The sequence below is a fragment of the Empidonax traillii genome, unplaced genomic scaffold (genome assembly GCF_003031625.1).
Source record: "Empidonax traillii isolate 1590-97213 ecotype Southwest subspecies unplaced genomic scaffold, ASM303162v1 scaffold114:size1751661, whole genome shotgun sequence".
In the NCBI taxonomy this organism is placed as follows: domain Eukaryota; kingdom Metazoa; phylum Chordata; class Aves; order Passeriformes; family Tyrannidae; genus Empidonax; species Empidonax traillii.
This window is the reverse complement of record NW_020955307.1, coordinates 330187-343350: the sequence shown is the minus strand read 5'-3', so window position 1 is coordinate 343350 and position 13164 is coordinate 330187. Positions and strand designations below refer to the sequence as shown.

At 37.5% G+C, this 13164-nt stretch overlaps 1 protein-coding gene across 1 annotated transcript in view; it reads left to right on the top strand.

The window, feature by feature from the left end:
• Nucleotides 1-13164, top strand: part of COL24A1 (collagen type XXIV alpha 1 chain) — a 128432-nt gene that overhangs the window by 99830 nt on the left and 15438 nt on the right. Inside the window, exons 38-49 of the mRNA XM_027882935.1 lie at nucleotides 780-833; nucleotides 1304-1411; nucleotides 2414-2467; nucleotides 3256-3309; nucleotides 4586-4642; nucleotides 6086-6139; nucleotides 6899-6952; nucleotides 7051-7104; nucleotides 9137-9190; nucleotides 9772-9879; nucleotides 11428-11535; nucleotides 13012-13119. Of these exons, the coding sequence (XP_027738736.1) occupies nucleotides 780-833; nucleotides 1304-1411; nucleotides 2414-2467; nucleotides 3256-3309; nucleotides 4586-4642; nucleotides 6086-6139; nucleotides 6899-6952; nucleotides 7051-7104; nucleotides 9137-9190; nucleotides 9772-9879; nucleotides 11428-11535; nucleotides 13012-13119 (867 nt within the window). The remainder of the gene's footprint in view (nucleotides 1-779; nucleotides 834-1303; nucleotides 1412-2413; nucleotides 2468-3255; nucleotides 3310-4585; nucleotides 4643-6085; nucleotides 6140-6898; nucleotides 6953-7050; nucleotides 7105-9136; nucleotides 9191-9771; nucleotides 9880-11427; nucleotides 11536-13011; nucleotides 13120-13164) is intronic.

Genomic DNA, 13164 nt, shown 5'->3' with positions numbered 1-13164 from the left:
GTAATAGCATATTTTCCTTAAACAACAGCTTACAAAGGAAAAAATAATCTTCGCAAATCTGTTTAAACTATGTTTACCCTGGTTTATCACCACAGTGGCCCAAAATATGCCTCCCTTTAGAGCTAAATTACCTCCTCTAACTCATACAGCTTTTGGGTAAATTGAAACCAGTGAGCAGTGGACACATTTAGCCCTTTGGTAAAGTCAGTTTTCAAGTGATCTGGAGGGCAGAGGGGCTGTAGCTCCACAGTACCCTTCATCAGCAGGCAGCACACACAGTTATGCTGTCACTAAGAGGTGGGCAGTGGTAGGCACCAGCACTTACTGAGTTAGGTATCTGCTCCCCAGCAGTTTGCATCAGGGCCCTGCTCTTCACGCTTGACAGCCTCAAGGTTTTCTTACTTTTCCTCTGGCTTTGTATTGTATTTCTTTTAAAAACGGTGTTTGTCTTGAAGGAATTTTATTCCCAAAGTAATATTTTCTGTGTGGACAGAATTATTCTGTGTGGACAGAGTATAAAAGATTTATTGGGGTTTTTTTCTCCTCTATTTTTAGTGCATTTCCACTAGTTTGATAAGTGATCCCTGCTACTTACCCACTTGTTCTGCTCTAACTTGAAACAGTCCTACTAACTTGCACACAGCCACATTTAATGACATTTTTTCTCCCACTTCTCTGCATTGCAAAAGCCTACTTATTTATCCAGTTTGAAGCACAGTTTAAACATGTTTCCAGGCCTTTCTCAATCATTTCTTTTTCTTTCTCTAATAAATCTATAGGGCCCAGAAGGAACACCAGGAAATCCAGGTCAGAGGGGCCGTTTAGGAAAGAAGGTAGTATTTTTCATCTTCCCCAGTTCCCTTGCTTTTATCTGAAACTCAAATTTACATTACTAAATTCCACTGAACCAAAACTATCCCTGTTTTATGTCATGCTTCAAGCCAATTTTTTTCTTGCTAGCCATAGCAATTAGAGTTGTCATAATTCTGCAATTAATAACATTCAGAACCTTAGGAAATTTAGATTTGTATCAGAATGTGCTTTTGAAACTCAGAAGAGTTTCTGCTTCTATTAAAAATTGCTAAGCTTTGGCTAAAACAAAACAATAATAAGGCTTCAGCAGAGACTTCTTTAATACTGCAGACTTCTGGGTTCAGTGTTCTAATAACTACAGTAAATGACATACAGTAAACGTAATACCTATTAAATAATACTATTAAATTACACACTTTGATTAAGCATAAATCACATTTTGAAATGTAGTGTCAATTTCTTGTTATTTTGAATACAATAACACCAACAGGGGGAAAAGGGGCAGCTTGGCCCTCCGGGAGAAATTGGACCTGCTGGTGAATCTGGCCAAGCTGGAGAAATTGGTCCCAAAGGTTCAAGAGGAACTCGAGGTCCCATGGTTGGTACAGAACATGCTTACTTAAGAGTCTATGTGTTTCTGTTTTAGCAGAATCATGTTTCTTCATGGAAAGAGGCAAGTCACAGCTGTAGCACATAGAAATAGTTTTGAGGTAGCAGGGAGTGTCCTTCCCATCCTGTGTGTCCCATGGTCTTTCAGCATCAGAACAAGACCTGTGCACCTTTCCAGGCAGAAACCTGGGGCATGGATCTGAAAGGAGTTGTCTTAAGCTTTGGTCCTCTGACAGTCAGAGGAGTGGGATGGCAGAGCACTCCATGGAATACTCATGCCCCACCCTTCACATATAACCTCACTGCTATGGTTATTTATTAAACCTTCCCAGTTCCAAAAATAGAAATCGTGGGGTTTGCTATAACATGCCATATTCAGCCATGGCTGAAACAAAGCATTTTGGATGAAGATTGACACTCTGTTAAATGGGAATCTCATCCAAAGTCAACTGAATTAAGTTTGTTTCCATAATAAGCTCCCAAAGCTTGTTCCACACTGCATGACAGATGCACAGACACATCCAGAGAGGCAGCATGCCTGTCTCAGTGATTCAGGGCCCAATCCTGTGACCACTGAAAGCAGCAGTGTGTTCCTGAACACAGGAAGTGCAGAAGTAAAGTTAACTATCTAATGGCCAATATATTCAAGAGAAGGACTCAGCTTCCTAAGGTGATGATCACCCCCAGCTTCTCTTGGCATACTAGCATTTACAGGCAGAGTTCCATACCTCTGAAAGCTCAGATCCTTATATATCTTAATTATGCACAAGGATTATAATATTAGGACTGAAAACGTCAATAATTTTTTCCACAGAACAGGGAAAAGCCCATTATTATTTAGTAAATTAAGTTGGACCCAACAAGAAAGTTGTGTATATGTCAAATGGCAATATTTGAAGATTTTTCCAAGTGGTGACTTTATAAAGTTGACATTGTTGTAACACTTTACAAAAGAGTTCATTTTTCTCTCACTGAGTGTTGCATTTAACAGGGACACCCAGGAGGAATGGGGCCTGAAGGAGAGTCAGGAATTCCAGGTTATGGGGTGAGTTTTTACTGAATTCATGTACACACACATCCCAAAGTGGTACTTTAATAATTCAACTATCACTGGGATCCGTATCTAGACTACACAAATATCTTTAGGAAAGACAGATACTCATATATGTTTATATGACATGATTGCCTATTCAGAAATGTTAGCCTTAGGCAAAGATGACTGGATTTTGTGCATTCACTAGCAGGTTTTTTACCACTGATTTTAAACCCTTGTTTGTCCAGTGTATCTCACCCCTTGTGAATAAAGTTCCTGTGAAACTACTACAGCTATCCATTATGAAGAGAGTTCAGCAAACACCACAACCTCTGCTTACTGTCTGGTCAGGCAGTTTCCATTTTAGTAACAGAAACTGATAGAATGAGGTTAGTTGAAGGACATAAATATATTGTGGCTTTCACTGAAAAATAGTCATGATTGTCATCATAAGTCCTTGACTGAGTTCTGCTCTTACAGGCCATACTGTCCAGTGTCTTTGCCAAACACAAACATCCATCAGTGACTCTAACCCTGAAGCAAAAACCAGCCCAGCTCCCCTCACCTGTACTAAGCCCTGCCAGAACCTGTGATTTCCCACTGTGCACAGAGCTTTTCCTCTACACAATCCATTTTCTTCCTGGGTCCATTGATTTTGTTTTCATATCATGATTTAGAATTATTGACAAGCAGAGAAAAAACTAGAACAATAGTTACAAGCAGCTAAAATAAAGTTTGGAATTATTTATTTCTTTAATTATTTGTTTTGGAACTAATTTTAGTTTGGTTTGGTTCTTTAGGGTCACCAGGGTTCTCCAGGGTCTACAGGACCTCCAGGCCCCAAAGGAGAAAAGGTATGAAGATGGGTTTTGCTTTCCTACAGTTTGTGAAATAACGAACAGAGGAAACTTTACTACATGCCTTCTATTTTCGGTGGCACACAGAAAAAGCCAGAAAATTTGCAGTATTTGTTAGTATTGTGAGAGAATAGGAAAAGAAATGCAAACTGGAGAAATGGATCATTCAGGGATGGAGTCCCAAATTATATTATTAAAAAGCTTGAGGTTTTAAAACACAAAGTACCCATTGTAAGAAACTCATTCTATTGTATCAGATAGCACCACTGCCCTTAGTGAGCGCTGCTGACAAAAATAATCAGTGCAGAACCAGCTAAATATTTACTTAACTCTAAGTCTGTGAGTACACCCACAGATCTGCCTGGAAGTCCAACTGAGATGGACAAATGTCTGTGGTTAATTTAAAATGTTAGGGACAGGATGTGGCCTCTGTTGCTATTTTAGTGTCAGATTTACTGTTGTTCTTTTAAGTCTCAAGTCCTGCAAACAGATTTGTATCCTGACCGAAGTGTGTGGGACCCCAAGCAGGTACATGGATTCACTTCATGAAGATGGATTTGGAGTTGCACTTGACAGAGAAATATGTTCTTATACTAGGGCCAGTTTTGCAATAAATACTGTTAAGAGGCGTTTGATGGTTGATGTTATAAATAGGTTTTGATACCATTTTCAGAAACAATAAATGAAAATTAAATTGTTGGAACGTAGGTGTCTAGGATGCTTGATCACTTCTGAAAAGGCATTTCAATGTGTTTTAAAAACTCTGAATCATATTTAAAACGTGAGTCTCTTTGCATTTAATACTGCTAAGTATCATCTGCAATAGATAACTTTTTGTTTATTAGCTTGGATGGCAGTTGTTTCACATTTAAAATTTAATGGAGTTCAGGCTTAATGTTGGAGTCTTCTGTACACTTGTTTTTCTATAGTAAGTGTGTTTCTCAAAATAGTGGAAGAAATTTTTTCCACTTGCTAAATATCCTGTTTATGCTTTTTTTTTTCATTACATAAAGAAATACTTTTTTTTTTTCTTTAACTACCTTGGAGAATAGAGCAAATACCTATCATTTTTAGTCCTAAATGTCTTTGGGACATTTAGGTAAATGTTAAAATGAAGTTATGATTTCCATTGTATTAGAACCATAAGCATCATATTCACTTTTAGCATCTATACAGTGTGCTCTCTGTTTTTTATTAGCATTAAAACTTGTGTGCATGGTAGACAAGGTTGAATTTCCAAGTTAACATTTTTTAATACTTATCTCTGGTTTAGGGCTACCCAGGCGAAGACAATACAGTCCTTGGACCACCAGGGCCCATAGGTGAACCAGTAGGTCTTTCTTTCTCAAACAAATTATATTAGTGCATCTCGAGACAGGAACCAATGCTGTTCTTTCTGAAGCTTTGTATCCCTGTCTCAGGAGTCAATAACCCCTCGCACAAAAATGATCCTTTGATGTGTAATCTCTCTCTGAAAAATGCAGTCATATGCTCTTTCCTGCTTAAGTTTATGTGCCCTCTATTTAATTACACAAATGCCATTAGTCTGTGTGTAGGCCAGCACATTTAGGAAGAGATTTTTACCCTCTCTGTTTGCTCTAATTACACCTAATTGCTTTACTAACAAAAAACATGTTTTGACTTATTTCATTATCACTGCTAACTGATTTAATTGATTTAAAGAACTGCATTCTGTTGTAGCCAAACTGCCTCTGTAATGCTGACTGCTCAAACCTTGGAAGAGGGGCCCTTTCACCTGGTGGGATTCCCTGTAGGAAACATACCATGAGGTTGCTGAAACTTTGGAGAGTATACAAGCAGTTACACAGTAGTATCTCCTGGTGCATATGCACTAGAAGTGACTGATCTATCCATATGTCAACTGTAAAGATACGTTGCAGTTAGTGTTGCCTGGGCACTTGCCTTTGCTTAAGTCAGGTGGGAAAGACACAGTCGCTTATTATTTCATCTAATAGTTGGCTGAATGTCTTTTGGAAAGACTCAGCCGTTCTTACTTTTTATGGGTGTGATTCCCTATCCTGTATTTTTTCCTTTGACTTAAATTTGGTGCATTTGCTACAGTGAGAGTTAAAATTCTGGGGGAAAATCCAATTCCTTGTGGGACTGGAGTAAGGGCCTTTCCCTAAAGTAGAGCTAGTGAGGTGTCTGAATGCAGCAGGAAGAATCACATCAATCACAAAAATCATGCTATTCCCTCTCCTCCAGTGCAGCTCTCTCATGTGTGAGGCATGCTGAGGGATTGAAATTGCCTTTATATTCAGACAAACTTCAAGATTAAAGCAGATTTTGAGTATGGCAAGTAATTTCAGAAGAGAACCCCATTTTTAATGTGCTGTCTTACAGAAACCAAAAGAGAGTTTTCCTTGCGTTTCTTGAAAACACTCTCTTTATTTATTCATTCAGATTTTAAATTCAGATATCATATATACTTATACATGGGTATAAACCTGGAGAATTTCTACTGAGGTCAATGCTCTTGTTTCATTTAGACCCATGTAAATTGATCTCTTAGCTTCTAATCTTCAGTTACAAAATATTTTAGACAGTGGCTACTGTCTGATTGCAATGCATTTTGTTTAGAAAAAAACCATGTTTATTCATGTTTATTCCTTTAGCCAACTTTAATATTTATATTCCTCAGTTCCATGTCATTGATTAGTCTGTTTTGAGAGAAATCCCAGCTTTCTTTTTGTTCTTCACTGCAGCGTTCTTTCAGTTCAGCTGTTATATTGCTCTGTGGTTTTCTCTCTAGGGTCCCAGTGGTGAACGGGGAGATAGAGGAGAACCTGGTGATGAGGGCTACAAGGTAATACCTCTTGCTTTATATTCTTTTTATTTGAGCATGGCACGCTATGCATACATGTGGAGTAATGTAGTAGAAGTATCATCATCTCTCACAAGTGTGCAGAGATGTACTTACTGATGAACTCTTAAAACACTTTGGACCATCTTTCATATGAGAAATTGAGACCTAAAACTCATGACTTGGAGAAGACCTGAGTGACCCTACTGTGTATAAATACCTGGTGGGATGGAATGAACATGAAGGAGACAGACTTGTCCCAGTAGTGTCCAGTGACAGGACAAGAGGCAAAGGGCAAAAACTGAAACCCATGAAATTCCATTTGAAATGTTTTTTTTACTGTGAGGATGACTGAGCACCAGAAAAAGCTGCCTAGAGAGTTGTGGAGTCTCCATCTTTGGAAATACTCAAAATGTGACTAGACATGGTCCTGGGCAATCTTTTCTACCCTCCTCCTGCTTGAGGAGGAGGGTTCCACTAGATAATACAGATAGACATAGGAATAAATGAATGAACTGAATCTATGCAGAAATGTTTAAACCATGTGTAATTCCCTCTTGCGGTTTGGAGTAGAGAATTTAGCGAATAAAAGCTCCATAAGGTTTGATTGTGGAGATCTGACTGTACTTTATCTGAGTCATATCAGTGAATCTGGGTCCACCCAGCAGCCCCAAGATGGGCTTTACAAGGAAGTCTATAGCTCACTGGGTATGACAGGCTGAGATACTTGTATTGTAATATATTATATTTTCTCCTTCCTAGGGTCATATAGGCCTTCCAGGGCTTAGAGGACCTATTGGACAACAAGGGCCTCCAGTAAGTGTTTCAAACAAGTGAGATTTATATATTGACTGTTGAAAATATGGTTTTATCTGCATTCAAATTATTTTCATTTAATTTTTTTTTTTTCAAAGGGAGAACCAGGTGAATTGGGAGAGCAAGGACCAAAAGGAGAAAGAGGTTCAGGAGTAAGTAGAAAAAAGCAAAGCAAAACTGCACTTAATTGGGATTTGTGTGTTTTTACCGTTGACTGACTATCCTTGGAAAACTGTTATTTAAGGCTAGAACTGAGTGTTTGGGTTTCCTTTTCATACCTGTAGGGAAAACAAAAATATAAAATGGAAAATTGCATACTGGTCTGGGATAGTAAGTGTTTGTTATTTGATAGGTAAGTGGTTTTACTTTGGATTGATATAAAGCTTTACAAGAGGCTCTTTTGGAAACATATTCAACTATACCCTTAAGTGGAGTTCTTTGTGGCAAAGTAGCTCTGGAAGGCACCTGGGATTTTGCTTCTCTGATCTGTAAATGAAGCCTCCTGATACTACACTGCGCTGAGTTTTCAGGAATGTGGAAATAAGGAATTTGCTACAGAATACTAGAGGCATAATGAGAGAGCAAGTCATGACAAATATCAAAACTGAAGTCTTTCCCTTTAGAAATAATAACTTGTCTCAGTGATGTGTTTAAAAATGGCAAAAGTGTTTTATGTTCTCTCATGGGCTGCATGTCATTGGCTTTTGAGATTTCAAAAGATTTAGGCTAAAAGATTTCTAGCAATACCAATTGCCATTGCAATTTAAATGAGATATTTTGTGTGAGAAGTTCCATGGAGCAACTATGTTGGAGTTCCAAAACTTTCTAGGTAACTACAACAATCTGTAGTAGACTAGGACTGGGGAGCAACAGAAACAAAACATGATGTGAAAACGTTGTCAGCATGTACTCTAGCCCTGCACTCAGACATATTGCCTTTGACAAACTACTCACAGCACAGGATAAAATCAGTAATTTCTCTTGGAGAATGTTTTCTTTGTATTGCAAATGCTCCTCAGATAATTATTGCCTTTTTACAAATGTGTAACCAATATCCAGGTCGGAGCAGCCACTGGCATTACTGGTGTTGCTATAGAAAGCCTTACAAAGGTAATCCCATAACCTGTAATGCTGAATCATCTGGGTTTACGCATCCAGAAATTGTAATGAAAACCATATTAAGTTCTTTGATTATGCTCATTCCAGTTCTGATTGGTGGACTTTTTTTATCCAGTTCTTAACAAAAAGGCATTACATTAAGGAATAGAACAGCATTTTCTGTTTTTGTCTTATTTACATAAATTATAAAACATTTACAACTACAGTGACCCAAGCTTTTTCACTTTATTGCATGTTTTGTCTTATTGCAGCATAGTAGTTTGGTATAACTTCTGCTTTAATGAACAGTGTTTAAAATAATTAATCTGGAAAATCTTGAAAGCTTTTTTCTACTTGTTCTATGCTAACAAACATTATTCTTGTCCCTGTTGTCCAGTCACTGCATCTTTTAGAGGGAGGATAAAATTAATGACATAGATCTTTATATTCTGTGGAGAATATCCTATAAACAAAGTTCTCTGAGAAGCTTTTTTTCCTTGATGCTTGGCCTCCTGGTCACTAAACCACTTGCAAGAATGTTGTCTGCTCAGTATTGCTCAGTTTTCTGAGACTACAGATTTCTAGATCAGTCAATATGGAAAAAAAAAAAGGTTTTAAGTAAATTTTATCTTTTTTGTACATCTTAGATAAAAATAATGTTCCCATATGTGACACTGTTGTTTTCCAGTATTCTCTTTCACAGACACTTAGTGTGTCTACACTGCCTACTTTTCGTGACTTCCCTTTTAAAGAGTACAGGAGATGTTGTAAAAGTTTACTTCCTCACACAGGGGTGGCTGAAAGAGAAGAAATTGCCAGCTTCATAATGAAAAATATTTTATGCCTCTAGCTGGAAAAAGTTATGAAAACTACACTATACTGATTCATAAAGGGAAAAGATATATACAATTCTACCGGAAATTTATTCACTTTTACTTGAAAAACTTTCTTCTGTCTCCTGAAATGGAAGTAGTCTGGTTCCTAGCCAGGCAATGTGAACATGCATATTAAGAGGGCAACAATCTTCAGCACTTAAGGGATTGAGTTTAAAACATTTGTCAGTTCACAAGTGTTTGTAACTTTTAGGGTCCCACAGGGAAGAAAGGAGCGGTGGGTCAGGCAGGCAAACCTGGAATTCCTGTAAGTAACAAAATTCTAAACTCTATTTTCAGGTTATAAAACAAAGAAAATACTAGTAAAAATAAAACCAAAATTGAGTCAGGCCGTGGTACCTGCAGGTCTTATGTTCACTCTAAGGAACCTTCTTGTTATCCAGGAAGTGTAAAGGAACCCCTGTCACTTTTGAATGTTAATAATTTTTGAAATTATATTGAATTATACTGAATTATGCTCAGCATATGGAATTGAGGTGCCACTAATAGAACAACAAGGTCTTTCCCTCTTGTAAAGTTACTTAATTAGATCGTTTTTGCATGTGGCTTGTAGTCCATTTGGAGGTTATCACATTATACTGCACAGAGCTGTACTACTGTTCACTCCTAGCCCCATCAGTTCTTAGAACAGCTGCAGCCCACAGAAGCTTGGATCCATACATCCATGATGGATACATGTGGTAGATTCCTTGAGGTTTAATTGTTTCTCTTGCTTGCCTTTAACTGAAATTTTTAATGTTCTTTCCGGATCTACTTGCATCTCTTTCTGTGACTGAAGTCTAGTTGTGTGATGATGAAGTGCTATATTTGGTTTAAATTTGTTTCAAGGGAAAACCGGGGCCAGCAGGGCAGAAAGGAGCAGTTGGGTACCCTGGACCAGAAGGCATTCCTGGGAACCCTGGCAAGACTGGGCTGTTGGGGAAGCCTGGCCCTAAGGTAAGTTACTTGCCGCATTGCCTCTATGTCATTTTGCATTACAGATTTTCTAAGGTTAGGTATTTAAAAAGGAAGAACCATTCTCAGTTTCTTCAGCATCTTAAAAATTAGACCAATCCTTTTGTTTTCTTTCTTTTGTACTCCTGATACTCTGGCCAGGATATAAAGTTAGCATAAGGGAAGTATGCTGTGAGAAGAACTATTCCATTAGTGTGTGTTAGTAGTAACTACAGATCAGTAAAAATGATTTCTGATTCAGAGAGGCTGCACGTTTCTGTTCCCAAAAATGAACCCTAGATCCCAACTGGGACTGTTTCCTCTCAAGCTCTGAGATAATCCTACATTTTCCTTATTGTCTTTGAATTTGTAACCTATGCCTCTCTACCTAAATAATTCTGAAGCTTTGTCCAAAATCAGTGAAAAAGAGTAAAAGGTATGTGGAAGCATTCTTGGAAACAGGTTTTTTGTCTGACTGTTCTTTGGCACCTGTGGGCCAAAGGTGGTGACCTGGTGCCTCTGGGAGTAGTGACTCAGTTTTTTGGTCAGTCCCTCCGGAGAGGGGGAAAAAATCCCTTTAGTTATTCTCATAATTGAAAATCTGATCACTCTGATTTCAAGTATGGTATTTCTCGGTAGTTCTACTTAGATGGACCAGCAACTGTTATAAAAGGTTGCCAAGTTGGATTTAGTGTTAGGGATTAATTAAGGTGCTGAATGAGGCATTGTTGTTACAGATATGAATTTTCAATCTGGTTGAACAAAGACAGAATTAAACATAGGGGGCAGGTGTACCCTGTTCGAGCCTCTCCAGTTTCAGATCACGAACCTCATCCAAGTTCTTAAAATTCTTTGGAGTTGGATTTAGGAGTATCATCCCAAAGAATTGTTATATTTTTGCATTTCCACTGAAAATGTCATACAATCATATTAAAGATGACTCCAGTACCCCATTACAACCTGTTAAAAGGAGATGCTTATAACTGATTTTTGTCACAATGAATAAAAAAACAGAACTTTTGCTATGTAAGTTTGTAAGTCCGTTGGTCTATAAGCCACAGCATCACATTCAAAAGCCCTGAAAATCACATTTAATATGAAAATCTTATTTCCTATAAACCTTTCATTTTTTAAGTGCATAAATGAATGTCATATGAAATAAAAAAAATAGATATCTATACACGTATTCTACTACATTACATCAAAGAAATATTCATTATGCCTGATACTTAGAAACAAACGTTGATTTCTGAATGTTTCTCTGGAAAGGTAGTGTTATTTTGTCTCATGTGAAGTTACTTCTTGAAAAATGAATACTGTAAATCTCAACCATATTTTCAGCCTTTTACTTTTGGAATATTAACAGAAATATAGACGATACTGCTTATCAGAGTCTTTCTATGTATTTTGACGTATTATCTGTGTGTGTCCATGTATACAGAAAGCATTAAGTGGTTTTGACTGATTTTATGTTAAAAGCCTGTTTTAGCATACAGTGAAAAAACATGTTCGGCTGTTCTGCTTGTAATTCATTATTTTCAATTTGTTAAGGGTAATAAAGGAAACCCAGGCTTGCCAGGTCTGGCAGGTTATCCTGGAGCTCGAGGTCCCAAGGGATTGTCAGGCATTCCAGGGCCCATGGGAGCACCTGGACTAAAGGTACACACATAGGATCTTATTGTTTAAGTACAATGTTACTGATGTTGCTTAGTCTTCATACTGCAGTCACTGACTGTGGAATCACCATACTACTGTTAATCATTCGAGTCACTGAAGTCAGGACTTACTTGACGGCTAGGACTACAAGTTGCACTGACCTCATCTCCATAAACTGTAATTTGAAAATAGAGGTGCTGTTCCCAAATCCAGAAGCTGTTCAAAGCACTTTTTATTTACTCACTCCAGCTTTACAGCCAAATGTTTCCTGACTTTTATCTCTAAACTTCTGTAGCTACTGGAACAGTTGGGATAATGTATATCTGAGCAACCTATCAGCAGAGAAGTACTATAATTTCAAGCCTAAGTCTCAAGTTTGGGAGTTAATGACTCACCTGGGACATCCATTTATCATAGGACTTAAACTGTTCTTGTTCAGTCCTATCAGAAAGAAATAAAACTGAGTGTGCTCCATTTTCCAGGCAGTTCCATGTACCTGACATCAGCATACCCTTAAATTAATTACACTAATTTCAATTTTAAAATAATCAAACAGTGGAAACAGTATAGATAATTTTCTTCATTTAGAATAGATTTTTTTTGTCTAAAATCACGATTTGCATGCTCTGTGAGATTTTATTGATAAGCAGTTCTTTAAAACCTGGAATTACTTTAGAACTGCAAATACTGTCCTTGTTATATTTTCATGAAAATATTTTAGTACAAACTGTATTCACTATTTGCAGTGTTTATTGCAAGTGCTCCCAATATGAATTTTACTTCTTTGTCAAGACAACGTGTTGTAGGAGGTAGTTCCTGCTCAGAAGTGCATGCAAGGAATAGATGAGTTGAGGAAAAACTGTTGCCACATATACTACCAAATAAGCGTTAATAGTGGACATACCAAGTCAGACCAAAAGACTGTCTTTGTTACAGCAGAAAGTAAAACTTAGGGAAGAGCATAAGCACAAAGCAAGGAACATGTATATTCACAGTTTTTATTGCAGCTCAGTAACCTCCTGAGCTAGACATGATTTCTATGTATTTAATAATCCTGAGGGGATTTATCTTGTAGTAACTTTTCTAGTTTCCATTTGAATTAATGTAGATTTCTAGTCTAACAGCAGGGAGTTCCACAAGTATGCTACGTCTTGCTCAGAGGATTACTTTTAAAATTTACTTTTAACCTGTCTATTCTGTATTTCATTTTGTGAATTTTACTGCTTACACTGGGAGATACCATACTAGAATTGATTCAACATGTATGGGTTTCATGTTTCCAAATCAAGCGGCAATCAAGTCACATCTGCATTTCTGTGTATGTATAATTATTGAAAGCATTTTTGAGGGAAATAAAATGAATGCAGTAAGTCTATTTCTTAGAGAGAAAGTGTGTTCCACACTTCTGACACGAAAGACATATTTACACTTATATCTTTCACAACTGTAATAGAAGTTATATTTTCTTCCTATTTACAGGGTGAGAAAGGACTTCTAGGTCATCCAGGAAAGCGAGGAAAAAGAGGCCTTCCAGGATCACAAGGTGACCAAGGACCAGCAGGAGACCCTGGACTGAAAGGACAGACTGTATGTAATCACAGATGTTGATGCAAAACAGGTAGCCCAAGAGTT